Here is a 20,184-nt window from a genome sequence, read left to right as displayed (position 1 = left end):
CAGGCCTGTCTCTGTTGCATCATAGCTGTGCAATCTTGGATAGGTTACTTAACCTCACTGAGCCTTTCGGTTTATCTATAAAGAGGATCATCTATAAATAGGAGTAGTAAAACCGGCTGTGCTAACCTCAAAGTTGTAATACTCAAAATATGTCCTGTACACGAAAATATCCTATAAATTATAAAGAGATCTACATATATTAAGTTATTATTATAATGACCATTTTTACTCAATCTTTCTGTCAGCCTTTCACATCCTCATTTTTGACTGGCAGGTAGCTGACTTCTTGGCCTTTTATAATCAGGATATACCAGAAAGTTCTCATTTCAGCTTATACCTCAGAAGCAGTCCCATCATCAAACAAGGTGGCATAGAATCATGAAATAACCAAAAAACACTGTGAAGAGCTTAGAAGAAGAGTTAGAAAAACAACCGAGGGACATTTTCTGAACAGACAGCACAGGGAGAGGCCGGGAGCCCGGGCAGGGAGGAGAGGGTTAAATCCTTTCCTCTGCAGTACAAAAGAAAAGAGTGTGCGGAAAGATTAGGATTTTTGCTTTTACAATGGGAGCTGCAGAAGCGTAGGGAAGAAGCTGAAGAAAAAAAAGGGGGCGTCTCCCCTTTAAAGACTTGCAGAGATTGAGAGAGAAAGAGAGAGAGAGAGTCAGGGACAGAGAATCAGAGCGCGCGCGTCTGTCTGTCTGTCTGTCTGTCCCTTGGAAGGGAGAACATCTCTGCTTCCCAGTGATTGGCACTGGGGGAGAGGCATCAGTTGGCTTCAGACCCAAGGGGGAGACCAGACCAGGTCACCCCGGTTAAGATTAAGTGAGCGTTGCCCCTCCCTGTCCCACCTCTCTCCACCCGGGAATGTCTCGGCGAAAGCAGCGGAAACCCCAACAGTTAATCTCGGACTGCGAAGGTCCCAGCGCGTCTGAGAACGGTGGGTGCCGGGGAGGGGTTGGGGGGGGGCCTTGAGCCCAAGCCTGTGTGGGTCAGGCCAGGGCAAGGGGAGGGCACCCGGGCCATGGGCGAAACCAGGGGGAGAACTTGGTCGCTGGGGGGTTGAAAGAGTTGAGATGCAGCGTGTAAGGAGATGACCTGTGCTGGGGAGAAGCCTCGCTTGGCTTTTCTCAGGGTTGATTATGTTTGTGTTTTCTGTGTTGTTTTTCTCTGGATGAAATGGAGTTTTCAAACTGGCTCTGTCTCCCCACCCAAGAGTTTTCTCCCCAGGTCCCCCCCTTTGCTCAATGGTCTTTGTGCCGTTGCTAAGTAACCTCCTCAGACCTGAAGACCGTCTCTTAGGGGTGGGATTTTCCCCCCTTTTCTTTCTGGAGAGTTGGGTTGCAAGAGAATGAATTGGATAAACGTGAAGGGTCCCCTGAGGGAGAAGAGAAAAAAGTTTCTCATTGTTGGGCTGAGCAGAGAACAGATCAGAGCTCCCAGAGGGAGAGAGCTAATGTCGGTCAGATGCAGCCTGGTTTGGGGTGTGTATCTGTGTCACCTGGCGTAGAAGCTAGAGGAAAGTTCTGGATGAGGGGCTTAGGTTTGTGTTTCAAGGAAAGCCAAGCTAAAAACAGTGTATGAGTTAACATACTTGTTGATACATTCATATCATTTTATGGGGATATGATCATTTGTTTAAGTAACAGATTTTCTTTATGAGGGGGGAAATTTTCATGTATTCTTATAACATTCCAATAAGTAAGAGGCAGCCAACAGAGCAACTAAAGTATTGAGAAGTGACATTGCCCAAAGTCTCAGAAACAGAGGCATAGTCAGGACAGAAACCTAGATTTCATGACATTTAGGGCTAGTGGTGCTCACTCCACCTAAACTAGGGTTTTCCAAGCTTGCTTGATTGTGGGTAGATCTGGGCTAGAGTCTGGGAATCTGTATCTTTGCAAATGTCCAGGTAATTCTTAGGATCGAGCAAGTTTGGGACAATCTGGTATGGCTACATATGTTCACACTGTGAAAGTCTGAAAGTCCTGGCTCAGGGATAAACTATTTATTTAGCAAACGGTTGATTCACCCAACAATGCAGTGTAGGATTAAGCACAAGTGTTCTGAAGGCAGACTTTCAGGATTCAAATCCTGGCTCCACCACTTGGTTAGCTGTGCGACCTTGTTGGTTTACTTTGCCTTTCTATGCCTCAGTTTCCTCATCTGTAAAATGGGGATGAATATACTAGCTACCTCATTAGGTTACTCAGTTAATACATGTTAATACACTTGGAAAAATAACTAGCATAAATAAGTGCTTAATACATGTGGCACAGTCCCTAGCATAAATAAGTACTTAATATGTATTTTTTTTTTAAGATTTTTTTGATGTGGACCATTTTTAAAGTCTTTATTGAATTTGTTACAATATTGCTTCTGTTCTGTGTTTTGGTTTTTTGGCCGTGAGGCATGTGGGATCTTAGCTCCCCGACGAGGGATCGAATCTGCGCCCCCTGCATTGGAAGGCAAAGTCTTAACCACTGGACTGCCAGGGAAGTCTATTATTATTATTATTATTATTATTATTATTATTATTATATGTGAGTACAGTGCACTTCCTGTAAGTGCTGAAATATGACCAAAGCTCGGGAGACTCTTGGCAAACTTCAGCATTTCTTTATGAGATGTGTGCCATGAAAAGCTCTAGGATAATGTATTTGTAGTGGCTAAAACTAAAACATGGATTAAATTTACCTTTCCACCTGTTGTAAAAAAGGACTTGAGATCAAATCAGTTCACAACACGCTGCGGAACAACCTTAACAGACATATTGTGTTTTGGGTAGAACACATACCCCTCAAAGTCAGTGCTTTACTGGGATCCCACTGTGCCAATATTAAGAGGTGGCATGCTGGTGACATGCTTCCCTCCTGGGACACATTAGCCCCCCCTTAATGCTGCTGCAGGCCGGATGTTTCCTCCTCCTGCTCTACAGGAGACTTCCCCCAGAGCCTCAGAGTTGCCTTAAAGTCCTGCTCCCCTGCTGGTTAGATTGTGGAACAATGCTGAATCCCCTCCACCCCGGAGGTATCCTCTCCTCTCCCCCCTTCTCTCTTCTTCCCACATCCTCAGTTCACCCATTCCCTATACCACGGCTGAGGAAGAATCTGGGAGGGAGTCACAAGAAATCTTTCACAACTGCCCTGAGGGGATTCTCCAGCCCCTTGAACTATAGCTCCCACTTGTGGCTGTGAACACTTGGGGGCACGGGGACGCTGCTGCAGAGCCGTCCCCATAGAAACAGCGCAGGCTTGAACTCAATGGCAGCAACAAATTTCAGTTGAAATTTTGCCTTTGAGCCATAAAAGTTAAAAACCTAAATGTTAAGGAGCAAGAAAGCAGTAGTAACCTTAAGAAAGATCTGCCTTCAGAATTCTCCTGAGAGACTGAAAGATCCTTGGGCTACTTGTATGACCTGGCGTGTCACTGGGTCTCGTTTGTAAGATGAGGTGGCTAATATTTGATCAAATCTAAAAATCCTTCCTGCTTTTATAAGATATATAGATAGGGTTTCTATTCATTTATGTGATCTTCAGGCTCCTGAGTTTTCCTTCTGCCCCAGAGACTGTTTCTTGCTCTGCATGCCCCAAAATTAGGTAGGGAGGGCTCTTGTTCTGGGGCTCTTACACGTGTCCTTTTACAGGTGTACCTGTGGAACTATGGGCTTCATCATGACCGTCAGCAGACATTTATTTAGTAAGCTAGGGTGCCACTAAAGTTTTCAAGAGTCTTTGCCTTCTTTTAAGCAATGTTTACCATATGTGACAAGCAAATGCTGAGCCTTTGTTGCACATTTTAAAAGCCTCATCTCTGCAGTGACCTAAGATATCACCAAGGCACAGTCCGAAAAACCTGTTTTCCCGCCCTGTTTCTGCTCAGCTTCCCTGACCAGAACACCAAAACCTACCAGAATAGTTATTGCACATAAGTGATGAGAGGGAAATAGTCTATTTACTTAAAAACTCTGGAGAGAAAAAAAATTTCTGTCTCCCCTACAGAGTCTAGAAATCTGGATTAGAGAACATAAGGGATGTGAATAGGGAAAATGTAAACTAGTACATCTGGGAAATAAAGGAAACGATCAGAAACCCAGATATTTAGTGAGAAGGAGAAACCAGGACAACAGCCAAACAGACCTAGGGGGAGAAATGGCAGTTGGCAGACAACAAGAGCAGCAAAAGGGGAAAGAAGGCAAAAATAGAGTTTTGAGGGTTCTGTTCTCTTTAAAACTGGAGGTAGGAAAAAAAAAAAAAAAAACGAGGTAGAGAGCATGCCTCTCAGGGTATTGATCCCTGAGCCTTTCAGCCCTAGGGACTCCTGGGTGAAAAAGAAAACATTTCTGAGTAGATAGAAAGTAACTCAGGGAGGGTGCAACAGAGCACTGGATAAGGAAGCAGAAAGCCTGGTTTTCAGTCCAGCTTGTACCTTGAAGCTTTGTGACCTTGGGCAGGCCCATTCTTCTGCCAGAGCTTCAGCTTTTAGTCTTTAAATAATAATACTCATTGCTAATATTTGCAGAGCATTTACTATTTGTCAGGTACTATGCTAGGCCTTTTATATATTTCCTCTTGTTTATTCCTCCCAACTCTGCTATTATTACCTCCATTAAATTTTTTAAATTTACGGTAAAATATACATAACAAAATTTATCATTTTTAAGCATACAATTCAGTGGCATTAAGTATATTCACAATGTTGTGCAGCCACCCCCACCATCCATCTCCAGAACTCTTTCATCTTGCAAAACTGAAACTCTATACCCATTCAACAATAACTCCCCATTCCCTTCACCCAACACTCCCAGCCCCTGGAAATCACCCTTCTACTTTCTGTCTCTATGAATTTACCAATTCTAGGGACCTCATATAATGGAATCATACAATATTTGTCCTTTGGCGTCTGGCTTATTTCACTTAGCATAATGTTTTCAAGGCTCACCCATGTTGTAGCATGTATAAGAATTTCATTCCTTTTTGTGGCTATACCCCCATTTTTTAAAAGAAATGCAAGCCTTAGAGAAATTGAGAAACTTTCCCAAGGTCACAAAGATTAGAAAGTGCTGGGACATTAACTCGTCTGATTCAGGGCTGGAGCTCTCAGTAACTGTGCTTAATGAGAGGTCATATCTCTAAAGTCCCTTCCAGCTCCAAGATGGTATGAATTCCAAGTGCCATTCATACCAAGTGCCGAGTCCTTTGATATCAGAAAAACGTCCTTTAAAAAAAAACCTGTTTTTGTGTTTGATCTAAGATATTCCTATTCTGGAAACAAATATATTTTTCTCACTTAGCACCAGATGTATAAATCTTTGTGCCTGTTTGTCCACTGTGTTGCACAGGCCAAGGGTGCATTTACTGGGTGTGGATAGCAAAGGAGTATGTGTATGTATTTAGGAGAGAGGAGTGAGGAAGAGAAGATGAGACATTCTCCCTTAGAAGTTATCTATAGCAGCAGTTACAGAATCAACTCATAATTGTGGACACTACCAATCTGTGTTGGTCCAACATTAAGTTTAGGCAGGGGCTTACATAGTGTGCTTGTTTCTTTAACGGCTGGATAATGCTTGACCTCTGTGTAGAACAGAGACTTTCATCTTACAATTGGAAGTATGGCTCAAGATGCACATACCCTGGGAAGGGCAATACAGTCACTTAAATTCATAGTCAGGTGTATATCATGTCAAATTCTGTTCCTGGAAGCAGGATACAAGAGAGCCGAAGTGTAGCTGTGGTCAGAGTAGAGAGGGAACCCGACGGGAAGATTTTGCACTGAGCAACTCATTTTGCCTACGTCCTAATTTTGGCCGAGTTGAGCACAGGTAAGATTTGTGAGGAGCAGGGTGGAAGCTTTGATGGGGAGGGCACTCCTCTGATACGTACTGTGGGTCTCATCCTTGGTTGTACATCAGAATCACTTGAGGAGCTTTACAAACACTGATGCCTAGGTCTCACCCTCAGGGAATCTGAATTAATTGGTCTAGGGTACGGCCTGGCCATTGGGATTTTTAAAAGCTCTCCCAGTAATTCTCATGGGCAGCAAAGTTTGAGAACCTGTGTTCAGCTCTACCACCCTGCTACCCACCAATTTCTCTCTGTTCTCCCAGCCATCCTCTCCCAAGTTTAATGAGTTACCAGGTTTAGAGAGTCACTTGGTTTCCTTTTTCCTTGTCGTTTCAGCTCTTTATAAATTTAAACAAGCGTGTCCCTGTCTCAGTCCTATGTCCACCCCAGACTTTGCATGTAACCCAGGATAGCTTACCTCACCTTATCTGCTATCTAGGGACACCATTACCAGCTTAGTTTATTCCTGTGTTTATGACTTCATTTGTGTCTGCCTAAGAATCCTGCCCCCCTTTTCAGGATAGGCAGTGAGTGCAAAGTGCTGAGAAATAGAGGCTTCCTCTTACAGGTGGCTGTTGATCCGTCACCTTTCACCAGGGACTGAATTTACCTTAAAGAAGAGCCCAGATCAAATTACGCATCAGAAAGCAAGTTTCATTAAAGAGCAAGAAAGGGGACAGTGTTTCCCAGGAGAAGATGAAAAGAAAAGGATTTCTTTTCTTGTGGGAAGACTTGACAAAACAGCAACTTGATATCAAATGTTCAATGCTAATTAACAAATGCTCAGTAGAAAGCTTCCATCTGATTCCCTCTCCGTTACTGAGGCCAGAGAGCAAATGTCAGGTAGGAGCCACACAGGGCCCTTTCTCTAGCTTAGGGAAGCCACACAATGTTGATGTGCTTGGGAAAGCACTGGACAGGAGTCAAAATTGTGAATGCTTGCTTCACTGAATTACTGTGTGAACTTGGAAGAGTCACTTAACCTCTCCAAGCTTCCATTTTCTTATCTGTAAAAATAAACAACATTGCGTTAACCTGTGACTTGCCTTATTGAAATAGAACCCCCTCTCCCTCATTGTCAGGGTCAGGCCTGGAAGCATGTATGTAGCTCATCTGTTTCAGAGCCATTGTCCACAGTGTTAAGGCCCTTGTGATTATCTGAAGTTTCAAAACATAATTCAGTACAATGTTTTCAATGAAAGTGGACGTTACTAATATTACATTGTTTCAGCTCCCCCCAAAAAAGACTTCCTACCCTTGATATATGCCAATGATATCAGCCTCAGAAATTAATAAGATTGCTAATTCCCTGGCAGTCCAGTGGTTAGGACTCCAGGCTTACACTGCCGAGGGCCTGGGTTCGGGGAACTAAGGTCCTGTGCAAGCTGTGCAGCTTGGCCATACATAAATAAATAAGAAATTAATAGGCAACATGAAAACATCTAATTTTAATATATATGTATTTTATTTTGATTGTTTTGCCACTGACAATATAAATTCTCTAATTCATAATATTTGGGACTCCTCCCAAAATTTAAAGTCCCATATATACATATTATTTTATCCCCACAGTATTTCTCTGATGAAGATAGCACAGCTGCAATATTACCACTTTACAAAAGAGGAAATGGTGGCATAGCATGGTGTGACTGAGCACCACGCCTCAATGTATCAGCCAGACAAGACTGGAACTGGGGTTAGAACGATGTGGATTTACTGATGCCTAGGCAAACCACAAAACTAAGGACTTGTGGTCATTTCCTGTAAGTAAGATAAGCTCTTCTAAGGAAGTGGGAAACCCATTAAGACTCATTTCAAGGTAGAAAGGGAATGCAGAGTACCTGGTCCAGGAGGCATCTTATCCCTACTTATCCTCTCTCTGAATAGGAGGCCACCTCCGTGCTGGTGAGCAGGTGTTAAGTCATTCCTAGGCCTTCAAGCCAGGCTGGGGCTAAAAGGGGCTTTAGGCGCTGAGAGGCTGCTTGGTAACTCCCTCCTGCATTTTCCCCATTGTTTCAGGAGAAGCTCCCCTCCCCCCAGGTTAGAGCTAGGTGGGCCTCCGTAGGCCTCTGCAGGCTAGCATCTCCCCAAACCCAACCGTCCTCGGTAGTGGCTGTGTTGCCAGAGAAAGACAACGGAAGAAGAAGAAGGGTAGAGAAGAGGGTACTAAATAGGAGATGGCCCCTTAAATAAGCATGAACTCTATAAATTAGGTGTGGGCTGGGTGATCTGTGGAGTAACTCGCATTCAGCTATTATTCTGGGGGAGGAGGGGCGGGGAGTAAAGGGGCTTAGTGTTACGCAGAGAGGAGTCCTGAAACGACTTTCTTGGAAATTCTACCTCGCGGCCTCCCACCCTGAGAAACTTCTTTTGTGGATGGGGTGGGGGTAGGGTGGGAATGGAGGTCAGGAAAACAGGACAAAACTTGGGGTATCTGGGGGGTACCAGATATGTATGTGTAGGTAAGGGTGGGTGTTCTGGGATCCCCCTCCCGCTCTGGCCCTCAGACCACCCTCTCTGGAGCCCACGTTTTCCAGGCTCAGCGGATCCTTTATCCAAAGGAAAATAAGAGAAGCCTATCGCTTTGCTCTATTGAGCAAGGCTGTGTTTCCTACTGTGCCCCCTTGAGCTTGCTGGGGGGTTGGGGGGGAGGGGGGAGAGGGGGGCAGGTCTGGGCAAGGACATCCGGAGATGGGGGGAGCTGGCAGAGGGTAAGGAAAGGTGGACCCCCGCCATGCCCCACAGCACCTGTCACTGAGCCTCCGGAAACCCTCCCGGGCTCTGGGCTCGCTCCCCCTCTCTCCTCCTCCTCCAGCTCCCGCCTCCCTCCCCAGCAGCTCCTCCCCACAGGCTCCCTCCCCAGCAGCTCCTCCCCCATCTCCCCTCTCCCAGCTTTCCCGTTCCAGCTCCTCCCCTCCTCCGCGTCTCCTCGCTCCCCTCCCCCTCCTCCGCCGCTCCCTGCCCCCGCCGCCGATCTCCATCTCCGCAGTCTGGGCCGCTGGGTGCAGAAGCTGCCGCAGCCCCGGCGGCCACTGCCGCCTCCCCCAATCCGGATACCCATTGTCTCCCACTCCACCTGGCCCTCCACCTCCCACACAACCATGGCGCACGAAGCCGGGAGGAGCTCTCGTCTCGGGGGGCCCTGCGGGGAGCCGGCGGAGCTCGGAGGTGCGGTAGGGCCCGGCCCGGGCAGGGGTGGGGGTGGAGGGGACGCTGGGGGCGGGGAGAGGACTTTCGGTGGACGAGATAGAAGGCACGATTCTCTGCACAGGACCCGGTCCTCACACCCAGTCCTTGCGCCCGCCAGTGGCCGGGGGGTGGGGGCGTGTGGGGGTGGGTGGGTGGAGGGGGGAGTAGCTTGTGCATGCACCGCTCCCCCTCCCTCCTGGCCCCCAGTGCTGGCGAGTCTCCTGTCCAGGCGGGACAGCACTGAGCTCTAGCCTCCTGCACGGCCGGATAGTGAGCTCATCTCCCCACCCCCACTAGCGGTTACTGGGCTCGTTGTTAATTACAGCCTCTGCATACCCATCCCAACCGCACCACCCACGCTCTTTCCTTGTCTTCTCCCCAGGTGATGCTAGCGAGGAGGACCACCCCCAAGTCTGTGCCAAGTGCTGCGCACAATTCACTGACCCAGCTGAATTCCTCGCCCACCAGAACGCATGTTCTCCTGACCCCCCTGTAATGGTGATAATTGGGGGCCAGGAGAACCCCAACAACTCTTCGACCTCTTCTGAACCCCGGCCTGAGGGCCACAGCAGTCCCCAGGTCATGGAGGCCGAGCAGAGCAACCCCTCGGATTCCGGGTCCTCTGTACCCACGGATCCCACCTGGGGCCCAGAGCGGAGGGGAGAGGAGTCTTCGGGGCACTTTCTCGTAGCTGCCACAGGTACAGCAGCTGGGGGAGGTGGGGGCCTGATCTTGGCCAGCCCTAAGCTAGGAGCAACTCCATTACCTCCAGAATCCACTCCTGCACCCCCCCCTCCTCCACCTCCTCCTCCGCCCCCAGGTGTAGGCAGCGGCCACTTGAACATCCCTCTGATCTTGGAAGAGCTCCGGGTACTGCAGCAGCGGCAGATCCATCAGATGCAGATGACGGAGCAAATCTGCCGGCAGGTGCTGCTACTTGGCTCCTTAGGCCAGACGGTGGGCACCCCTTCCAGCCCCTCCGAGTTACCTGGGACAGGCGCCACCTCCTCCACCAAGCCCTTGCTCCCCCTCTTCAGCCCCATCAAGCCTGTCCAAACTGGCAAGACACTGGCGCCTTCCTCCACCTCCTCCTCCTCAGGGGCGGAAACACCCAAGCAGGCTTTCTTCCACCTTTATCATCCACTGGGGTCACAGCACCCTTTTGCTGCCGGAGGGGTCGGGCGAAGCCACAAACCCACCCCTGCCCCCTCCCCGGCCCTGTCAGGCAGCACAGATCAGCTGATTGCCTCGCCTCATCTGGCATTCCCAGGCACCACGGGACTACTGGCAGCACAGTGTCTTGGGGCAGCCCGGGGCCTCGAGGCTACTGCCTCCCCAGGGCTCCTGAAGCCAAAGAATGGAGGTGGTGAGCTGGGCTATGGGGAATTGATGGGTCCCTTGGAGAAGCCCGGTGGACGGCACAAGTGCCGCTTCTGTGCCAAAGTATTTGGCAGTGACAGTGCCCTGCAGATCCACCTGCGTTCCCACACAGGTGAGAGGCCCTATAAGTGTAATGTCTGTGGCAACCGCTTTACCACGCGTGGCAACCTCAAAGTGCATTTCCACCGGCATCGGGAGAAGTACCCGCACGTGCAGATGAACCCTCACCCGGTACCAGAGCATCTGGACTACGTCATCACCAGCAGCGGCTTGCCCTATGGTATGTCCGTGCCGCCAGAGAAGGCCGAGGAGGAGGCGGCCGTGCCAGGTGGCGGTGTGGAACGCAAGCCTCTGGTGGCCTCCACCACGGCACTCAGTGCCACAGAGAGCCTGACGCTGCTCTCCACCGGGGCAGGCACAGCCACGGCTCCTGCGCTCCCTGCTTTCAATAAGTTCGTGCTCATGAAAGCGGTAGAGCCAAAGAGTAAAGCTGATGAAAACACCCCACCCGGGAGCGAGGGCTCGGCCATCGCCGGGGTGGCAGAAAGTGGCACAGCAACCCGCATGCAGCTAAGTAAGCTGGTGACTTCGCTACCCAGCTGGGCCCTGCTCACCAACCACTTTAAGTCCACTGGTAGCTTCCCCTTTCCTTATGTGCTAGAGCCCTTGGGGGCTTCACCCTCTGAGACCTCCAAGCTGCAGCAACTGGTAGAGAAGATTGACCGTCAGGGAGCCGTGGCAGTGGCCTCTACTGCTTCGGGAGCCTCCACAACCTCTGCCCCTGCAACTTCATCCTCAGCCTCATCGGGACCTAACCAGTGTGTCATTTGTCTCCGCGTGCTGAGCTGTCCTCGAGCGCTGCGCCTGCATTACGGCCAACATGGAGGTGAGCGGCCCTTTAAGTGCAAAGTGTGTGGCAGAGCTTTCTCTACCCGGGGCAATCTGCGTGCACATTTCGTGGGCCACAAGGCTAGTCCAGCTGCCCGGGCTCAGAACTCCTGCCCCATTTGCCAGAAGAAGTTCACCAATGCTGTTACTCTGCAGCAGCATGTTCGGATGCACCTGGGGGGCCAGATCCCCAACGGTGGTACCACGCTCCCTGAAGGTGGGGGAACTGCCCAGGAGAACGGCCCTGAGCAGTCTGCAGTCTCTGGGGCGGGGAGCTTCCCCCAGCAGCCATCCCAGCAGCCATCCCCAGAAGAGGAGTTGTCCGAAGAGGAAGAAGAGGACGACGAAGAAGAGGAAGACGTGACTGATGAAGATTCCCTGGCAGGGAGAGGCTCCGAGAGTGGAGGTGAGAAGGCGATATCAGTGCGTGGTGATTCAGAAGAGGCCTCCGGGGCAGAGGAGGAAGTGGGAACTGTGGTGGCAGTGGCCACAGCTGGGAAGGAGATGGACAGTAATGAGAAAACGATTCAACAGCCTTCTCTGCCGCCGCCGCCGCCGCCGCCGCCTGACAGCCTGGATCGAACGCAGCCAGTGGAGCAGGGCGGCAGTGATGTTGCAGGAGGCACAGAAGAGGGGGCCAAACCGGAGAGGAGCGCCAGCCCAGTGTCAGCGTTGGTCCTAGAAGGGGAAGGCAGCAGCCCCACCTTGGTGGAGGAGCTGAGCCTGCAGGAAGCGATGAGAAAGGAGCCCGGAGAGAGCAGTAGCAGAAAGGCCTGTGAGGTGTGTGGCCAGACCTTTCCCACCCAGGCAGCTCTGGAGGAGCATCAGAAGACCCACCCCAAGGAGGGGCCGCTCTTCACTTGTGTTTTCTGCAGGCAGGGCTTTCTCGAACGGGCTACCCTCAAGAAGCATATTCTGCTGGCTCACCACCAGGTACAGCCCTTTGCCCCCCACGGCCCTCAGAATATTGCTGCTCTTTCCTTGGTCCCTGGCTGCTCACCCCCCATCACTTCCCCAGGGCTCTCCCCCTTTCCCCGGAAAGATGACCCCACGATCCCATGAGCCTGTTTTTCTGAACCTGCTGCCCCTTGACCCGGGGGGAAGAAACTGAGAGCTCTGTAGGAGGACCTCCAAGATCTGTGAGCCCTTATTTGTCTATTTCTCTGAGTTCTTATATTGATGTGTCCCTAATGGCTTTTCTCTAATCCCTGAGCTTTGAAATCCTTGTGCTTACAGGGAGATGGCCCCCTGAGAAACTTTTCTTTCCTCTTCATTCATTGTACCTGAGGAAAATAGATTCTCTACAGCTTTCACATTCCCAAGAAGAACCCTCTCCACCTTCCCTGGGAATGACCCTTCTACCCTCTCCTCTCCCTTTCCCTTTGGCAGGTGCATCTGAGCACCCACATTTGGAATTATAGCCCAGCCCGAAGGGGCCAGCAGCTGTCCCTGGAGGGCCTAGGGCCACTCCTCTCTGGTGACCAGGTCAACCTGCAGGACTTCTTGTCCCAGGGCATTCCTGCCCAGCTGGTGAGGGTGGGCCCCCTGTCTTGCTGAAACCAGGACACGGCTTTCCTGTCAAGTGACCTGCCCACCAAGCCCCAGAGTTCCAGCTCCATCTCCATCTCCACTACCCCTTCAGGCCCTGCACCACCAGTGCTGTTTGGCCCAGGAACTGTGGCTGAGAAGTTGCCTCCAGCAATGGGATCCAGAGAAGCCAAGGAGAAGAGATTCCCCCCTCCTCCTCTTTTGGCCTCTGGCATCCAAGACAGTGCCTGAGAAAGCCCATCATAGAAGAGAAGTAGCAAACTGTACATTTCTTCTCCTTCCCCCTGCTCCAGAAGGTGCCACAGTGAAGATGCAACAATATCAGTATCTGGTGGCTCAGCCCCAGGGTGTAGGGAGAAACGAAGGGCGTAGGACACTCTTCCCAGTAGTAAGGCACTAATGTGCCTTCGTCACGTTAAGGCAGAGGTGTTGGCTGGTTAATATGCCAAGATGTTTTGAGCTTCTCATATCTTTCACCCTTGCCTCTGAGTTAGGAAACAAGTGGATTTCTTGCTGAGAGGTCTCCCATGGGACGGATATTTTGGGGAAGGAAATGTGAAGTTCATATCTTTAACAAGCATTGTTGATGACGGTTAGCTGAAGGAATAATGGAGAGTTTAGGAGTGTTGCTAAAGCATAGGGCTTGCTGAGAAGCTATGTGATTAAGAAAGGGGTGTGATGTAAGGGAGGGGACCTCAAACTCTTAATTGGATGGGTCGACGGGTGTCATGAATGTTCTTTTGAACTCATGGTGACTTTAGTGTGCAGCAGTGCACCATGGATCATGGGGGACTTCCTAGCACTAGTGTGCTTCTAGTTTTAGATAACTCCCTCCTCTATTCCCTGGCCCCTTGTATTTTCCTCATCTTCCTCTTTCAAGGTCCACTTCCTTCCCATTTTGCCTGTCCACGGACCAGGGCTTATGTCTTTGCCGCTGTCTGGTTCTTAGAGTCCCAGACTTTGGGAGATGAGCCCTAGGTGCTGTCCTCCCTGCCTCTCCGTTTTGTAATGAGATGTAGTATTTACTCTTAACATAGGATCATTTGGAACAGGAGCTCTGAGGAGGAGGGAGTGAGGGTTCTGCTATTGACTGGCTTGAGTGATGGCTCCTCCTCCAAAGGTGTAGGCTCCAGTTTCCTAACATAGTAAAATGTGAAGAGCAGACAACGGAGATGTTAGTGTCTTTCCCTTTTCATTAAAGGTGTTTTAACCAAATATTTGTGTGTTTCTCCTTATTTCATGACTAAATAGCCAGCTGGGGTGTGATATGAGCATTCCCTAACATTGAGATTCCCTTCCCACCTACATCTCCTGCCAAAGCTGAACATATGGTGTTGAAATATTTAATTTGCTCAGCCTTGTCCTAAAACAACCTCCAGTGAATGTAATTTCCTTCTAGAAATGGTGTTTGTGTTCTCAAAAGGTAGGGGATTTGCTCACTGTTTACAGCCATTGTCCAGGTTTTCTCTTTGCCTAGAACCTTCCACCACCAGGCTTTTGTATTTTATTTTACTTTTTTTGTTTTGTTTTGTTTGGAGGTTGAAAGCTGTTTCTTTTTTTTCTTTTTTTTTTTTTAATTTATTTATTATTTATTTATGGCTGTGTTGGGTCTTCGTTTCTGTGCGAGGGCTTTCTCTAGTTGTGGCAAGTGGGGGCCACTCTTCACTGCGGTGCGCGGGCCTCTCACTGTCGTGGGCTCTCTTGTTGCGGAGCACAGGCTCCAGACGCACAGGCTCAGTAGTTGTGGCTCACGGGCCCAGTTGCTCTGCGGCATGTGGGATCTTCCCAGACCAGGGGTCGAACCCGTGTCCCCTGCATTGGCAGGCAGACTCTCAACCACTGTGCCACCAGGGAAGCCCGAAAGCTGTTTCTTTATCTATCTGTCCTGACCTGTAGGCCAGCCTAACTGACATCCGTTGATCTGCAGAACCAAGATGAATTCATCTTGATGATACTTGAGGTCTGATGTTATAAACAGAAAAAAAAAATTCAACCCTAGTAATTTCTACCAACAAGATAATATAAAGGAGAATTCTTAGCAGAGGAAGTACATTGGGAGTGGGAGAATGAAATGAAGCATATATATATATGTATATATTTTGTTTGTTTGTTTTGTCTCTCCACAACATGGTAAGGTTCAGATTTGACCCTTAAGACCTTGCTTTCCTAAAGAGAACATTCTCCGGAATTTTTTTTTTCGTTTGTAAGATTATATCACTGAAACCACATGCTAAAGGGATGGGACTGGTAAAATGATTTGCCTAAAGACATTCAGCCAATCAGTGGCAGAACTGGATTAAGAACCCAGGTCGGCAGAACCCCAGTCTCAGTGCTAACCACCAGTGGTCAGGAATGGTGCTTGCTTCCTGTTCCATACTAAAGACTCCTGAAGTGAGGCTGCCTGGAAGACTGAAGGGAAAAGGTGAGTAAACCTACTGGCTCGATTCAAGGTAAAGAACAGAGGTTTGATTCTAGTTGCCTCCTGGAGGCAACTTTAAACCCGTCCCGCTTTAAAGGTACTAATGAATAGGACATGGCAATCTTGTGAAGTCGGCTGGAGAAGAAAGAGCTCCTGTCTCTTTAATTCCTTACCAAAGCTTTATAAATCTGTTTTTCTTTTCAGCCTATGGAAGGGGGTAGGTCACCAATCCTTCTATTCCCTTTACCTCCCCTACCCTCATTGGACATAGATAATGCCATTTAACTAATTAAACTAGACTTGCCCTCTCTTTAGATGCCAGTTCCCATTATGGTAACAGCTGTCAGTGAGGCTTCTACTAATGGGTGCTTCCTTGGGCAGGTCAGCACTGAGCTGGACTCCCCACCCCACTCCTTCATAGCTCTACTTTATTTTCCCTTCTGTCTCCTTTTCATTCTTCTTTTTCCTCTCCTGCTTTTTATTCTTTCATTGACCTACAACTTTTATTTTTCTCTCTTCACCTTTAATTTGTTCCTCTCTTAGAGCCTTCAGTTTCTTCCTTCTTGCAGTCCCTTCCAATCCCCACCCTCAACCCCACCATTTCTTACTCTCAAGCACTTCTCATTTGATCATCCTTTTGGAAGGTGAATTAACTCTAACCTGCTGAAATGAATATGTCAAGAAATGCAGCTTGCGAAACGCTTTACCTGAAATATACATAGCGGATTCAGTTCAAACTAGATGGATAAAAAGATCACTATTATAAGCAGCAAGAGACAGCTTCTTCACTCATTCATTCAGTTAATTTTTGAGGATTTATTTTGTTTCAGAGACCAGGTGTTGGGTAGATACAAAGGTAAACAAACTTCTGCCCCTAAGGGAGCTCAGTCAAGGAAGAAGAAAAATGAAAACATATTTTTATATCATGGTAGTAAATACTGTGATAGACACAGTGGCCTGCGGGATTCCAGAAAGGGAAATAACTAACTCATGTTACAAAGAGAGAGAAGGGGGCGGGGACGTACAGTTCTCTTACATTCAGTTTTCATAATAACCATGCTGAGATATATTAACTGAATCCATATGACAACCTAAGGACCGAGGCAGTTACCATATAAGAACCTACATAAGGTACGTCAAGTCCCCTGTGGCAGATACAGAGGTGTGCTACTTCAGAGATGTCCCTTTAAGAAAGAACTGGCTACCTAGCTGCAAGAAACCTGGTTAGCTGACAGCCTCCAGCTGTCCTACTGTTCTCCAAACCCCTGGCCAAAGGCTAAGCAACGTGGTGGGTGGTACAGGGCTTAGCCATTCCCAGGGAACATGGGACTAATGAACGATTCTTGCTATGGAACTCCCCAGTGGTCTGGCAGAGCTGTCATGACAGCTTGGGACAGCTCTCCCTGCCCAATCCCATTTTCTTCCCTTTATCTTTTTACAGGTGTTACTTCCCAATAAAACTTTTGGACTCCTGACTCTCTCAGCATCTGCTTCTCCCAGATTTCAACCCGTGTCACTCCCAAAAAAGATTTCAATTCTATTGGCACATTTTCATCTCTCACAAATTTCTGCCCCTGGGACTCTGGATACCGTCCCTGGAACTTCTCAGTAAATCAAGGAACATCCCTCTCCTGATCCCCAAAACAAACTTAACTCACATGAGCGTTTCTCCATTGGACCCAAATTTGACTTCCCTTTACATTTCCTTGTCTTTTCTAATGTTTAATTTAACAACAGATTTACTAACCCCAATGGACACTTTGCTTTTGATCATATAATTTAAAAAAATGAGTAAGGACAAAAGTGAAGAAAAAAAGAAATTTTGACCAAAGAACCAGTTAAGAAGTGCAGTATTTGGTCAATACTGTGGATGTTTCAGTAACCCACTGCTGTGTAACAAACCATCCAAAACCTAGTGTCTTAAACAATAATTATGTATTTGCTTGTGAGTCCATGGGTTGTCCCAACAGGCCTCAGGCAGGATGACTTGTCTATGTTCCATGTGGTGAGGGCTGAGCTCACTCAGCAGCTTCAATTCGGGCTGGAGGATCCAAGATGGCCTCACTCACCTCTGGCCCCTCGGTTGAATGACTGAAATGTTGGAGTCTCTTTCCTTAGTTTTTCATTCTCCAGGGCCTCTTTTTGACATCTTTCAATCTGTAGGATTTCTCTCTCTCTTTCTCACTCTTTTTTTCTCCCTCTCCTTTTCCCTTTCCCTCTCCCTCACTCTCTCTTCAAATGGTCTAGCTATTAGGATAACTGGACTTCCATGAAGGCCTAGGCCTCCAAGACGACAAAAGCAGAAGCTTCAAGGCCTCTTAAGGCCTAGACTCTGAAACTCAAAGAATATCACTTCTGCCACTTTCTCTTGGCCAAAGCTAGTCAGAAGACCAGTTCAGATTCAAGAGGAGGGGAAACAAGCTTTACCTCTTATCGGGAAGAGTGGCAAAGACACACTGCATAAGGGCATGTGCGATGGGAGCCATTATTGTTGTGGTTAACTCTGGAAAGTCTACCACAGCAGATAGGAGGAAAAGTTAAGAAATGTAGTGCATGCAGCACTCATCTACTCACAACTAGGCTTACACTCTTTTGACTAGAAGAGGTCTGGGTGAGATTCCTTCTTCCTGTACTGCTCAGGGTTGTTGTATACAGACTGGCTAAGAGTGGCCATACAAGAAAGCAGTGGCTTTCTTTTGGGCTGAAAACTGGTCCTGAGGAGTCTAGAAAAAAATCCCTCTATAAGCAGATCATGCTAAGTGGCCCTCCTGTGCTCCTAAAATTTGCCTAATTTACTACTGTAATAATTTATCCAAAGTGAATATGAAAGCAAAGACTTCTGGGAGCTGCCCTTAATTTGGCTGACTTTCAGGGGTACCTGTACTCCTTCTTTGGCTTCCTCTGTAGGTGAGAGGAGGCAATCCAGGTCTTAGGTACCCCGAATTCTACCAGAGACTGAATCTCTTCCACTAGAAAAATCCTTCCTTTCCTAGACAAAAATGCTTATGAATTTAAGGGTTGACCTGTGGAAATCTGTCTTTAAGATGAATCAACCCCCTTCATCTTCTACAAAGCTATATCTAGTACTGTCTTTCTCTCCCAAGATTTAATTTTACTGCTATATAATTTCTATATATTTCCTTTCTATGTGTTAAGAACCTTGAAAGAAACAGTGATTCAGATTTGTGAACAATTAACTCTAACAGTTCTCTAATAGAGCAATAATGGGATTATCTTACTTCAGTAATAATACATGTGTCTAAACATAGGGCCACACAGAATATATCCCAAATGAAAGTGCAAAGCATCCCTTGTCAACTCTCTTGAGGGTAGTTGTTAGACCCAGGTTATTAAAGGAAGCAAAACCGGGCTTCCCTGGTGGCGCAGTGGTTGAGAATCTGCCTGCCAATGCAGGGGACACGGGTTCAAGCCCTAGTTTGGGAAGATCCCACATGCCGCGGACCAACTAGGCCCATGAGCCACAATTACTGAGCCTGCACGTCTGGAGCCTGTGCTCCACAACAAGAGAGGCCGCGATAGTGAGAGGCCTGCGCACCGCAATGAAGAGTGGCCCCCACTTGCCGCAACTAGAGAAAGCCCTTGCACAGAAATGAAGACCCAACACAGCCAAAAATAAATAAATAAAATTAAAAACAAAACAAACAAAAAACTATTAAAAAAAAGAAAAAAAGGAAGCAAAATCTGTTAAGTAGGGTCTTCCTTGGTGGTCCGGTGATTAAGACTCAGCCTTCCACTGCAAGGGATGTGGGTTCAATCCCTGGTCACAGGTAAGTTCCATGTGCCGCCGGTTGCTGCCAAAAAAAAAAAAAAAAAAAAACCTTAGGTAGAGCAGGCCCTTGGAAGTAGTGTTTTATGATCTCACATCAGCCAACTTTGCCAAGAGTATTTCGGCTGAGCAAGATGGCATTTTTTGCTTCTAATTAAGTATAATCCTGAGAATTAAATGTCCAGATATGCTCATATGAGCCCATATTCATTTCTGTGTCCTCTATCTCAATGCTCATATATAAAGGTACACATCTCAAAGGACAATGTAAATTATCTACTAGGTAAATTTAAATTCAGAAAATGATATGGAAATGGATATTTTGATCACTACTAAATCTCCACAGTACCTAGCACATAGTAGTCACTCAATAAAAATTTTCTGAATAAATTAATGAAACTGCCACATTCCAAAACACATACATCTTTCTTCTCAGTAGTCTCCCTTCATATTCACCCCTTTCTTTCCATTACTATACATAGATAGCTTCTGACTTAAAGGTCCTATCATCAAACAGTTACAATAGGCTACTAATTATTTTCCCTATCTCTAAACTTTTCTCCCCATCTCAATTCAACCAGAACACCAGATTCCCTAAAATATTCCCTATTCACAAACCTTAAAATGTTCCCTGTTGTATGCTGAATAAATTGCAAGCTCATTATTCAGGTAACATGCACCTTTTGCAATTTGGCCTCAAATATGGAAACAAATATTCTCCCAAATTCCCAAATATAATTCTCTGTGTTCTAGCAAAATTAATCTGGGTCAGCACGACATGCATCATGCTTTTCTACATCTAGTCTAGACCTTTGCTTTTATCATGTTCTTAGCCTGGAATTCTTTCCTATAGTTTCACCTACTGAAGTACTAGCTGTCACTCCAAGCCTGAACTTTGATGTCACCTCCTTGCCAAAGGGTCATCTGGGCTTGCAGTCCTCCCTTCTTTGCAATCACGTTTGTTTTTTAAGCCTATGCTCGGTGCTGCCTTAGTCTGTAAAGATGGTTCAATATCAATAAACTGGGTCCTAGCTCCTTTACCATACCAGAAGCTCTGAAAGCAGGGGCCATGCCTTCTTAAGCAGTTCTTTCTGGCAGTGTTTGGCATTCCGTAGGCTTGATAAATCAGT

At 47.5% G+C, this 20,184-nt stretch overlaps 1 protein-coding gene across 2 annotated transcripts; it reads left to right on the top strand.

Moving 5' to 3' along the window:
- Positions 1-8,720: 8,720 nt before the first annotated feature.
- On the top strand, positions 8,721-14,058 carry SALL2 (spalt like transcription factor 2). Of its 2 annotated transcripts, XM_036844829.1 has the most exons (3): positions 8,749-9,011; positions 9,415-12,233; positions 12,943-14,052. In XM_036844829.1, the coding sequence occupies exons 1-3, from the start codon at positions 8,945-8,947 to the stop codon at positions 13,246-13,248; spliced, it is 3,192 nt and encodes a 1,063-aa protein (XP_036700724.1). In that variant the 5' UTR covers positions 8,749-8,944; the 3' UTR covers positions 13,249-14,052. The 2 variants fall into 2 exon arrangements, with proteins under 2 accessions (XP_036700726.1, XP_036700724.1); XM_036844831.1 differs by having other exon boundaries at positions 8,721-9,011; positions 9,415-14,058.
- The last annotated feature ends 6,126 nt before the right edge of the window (positions 14,059-20,184 follow it).

The sequence above is a fragment of the Balaenoptera musculus genome, chromosome 2 (genome assembly GCF_009873245.2).
Source record: "Balaenoptera musculus isolate JJ_BM4_2016_0621 chromosome 2, mBalMus1.pri.v3, whole genome shotgun sequence".
Taxonomy (NCBI): Eukaryota; Metazoa; Chordata; class Mammalia; order Artiodactyla; family Balaenopteridae; genus Balaenoptera; species Balaenoptera musculus.
Note: the sequence above shows the minus strand (reverse complement) of the source record. Positions and strands in the feature narration are given on the sequence as shown.

Coding starts and splice junctions, on each gene's coding strand:
- SALL2 (XM_036844829.1), top strand. CDS start 8,945: ATGGCGCACGAAGCCGGGAGGAGCTCTCGTCTCGGGGGGCCCTGCGGG. Junction 9,012..9,414: donor GGAGCCGGCGGAGCTCGGAG/GTGCGGTAGGGC, acceptor TCTTCTCCCCAG/GTGATGCTAGCGAGGAGGAC. Junction 12,234..12,942: donor TTCTGCTGGCTCACCACCAG/GTACAGCCCTTT, acceptor CTACCCCTTCAG/GCCCTGCACCACCAGTGCTG.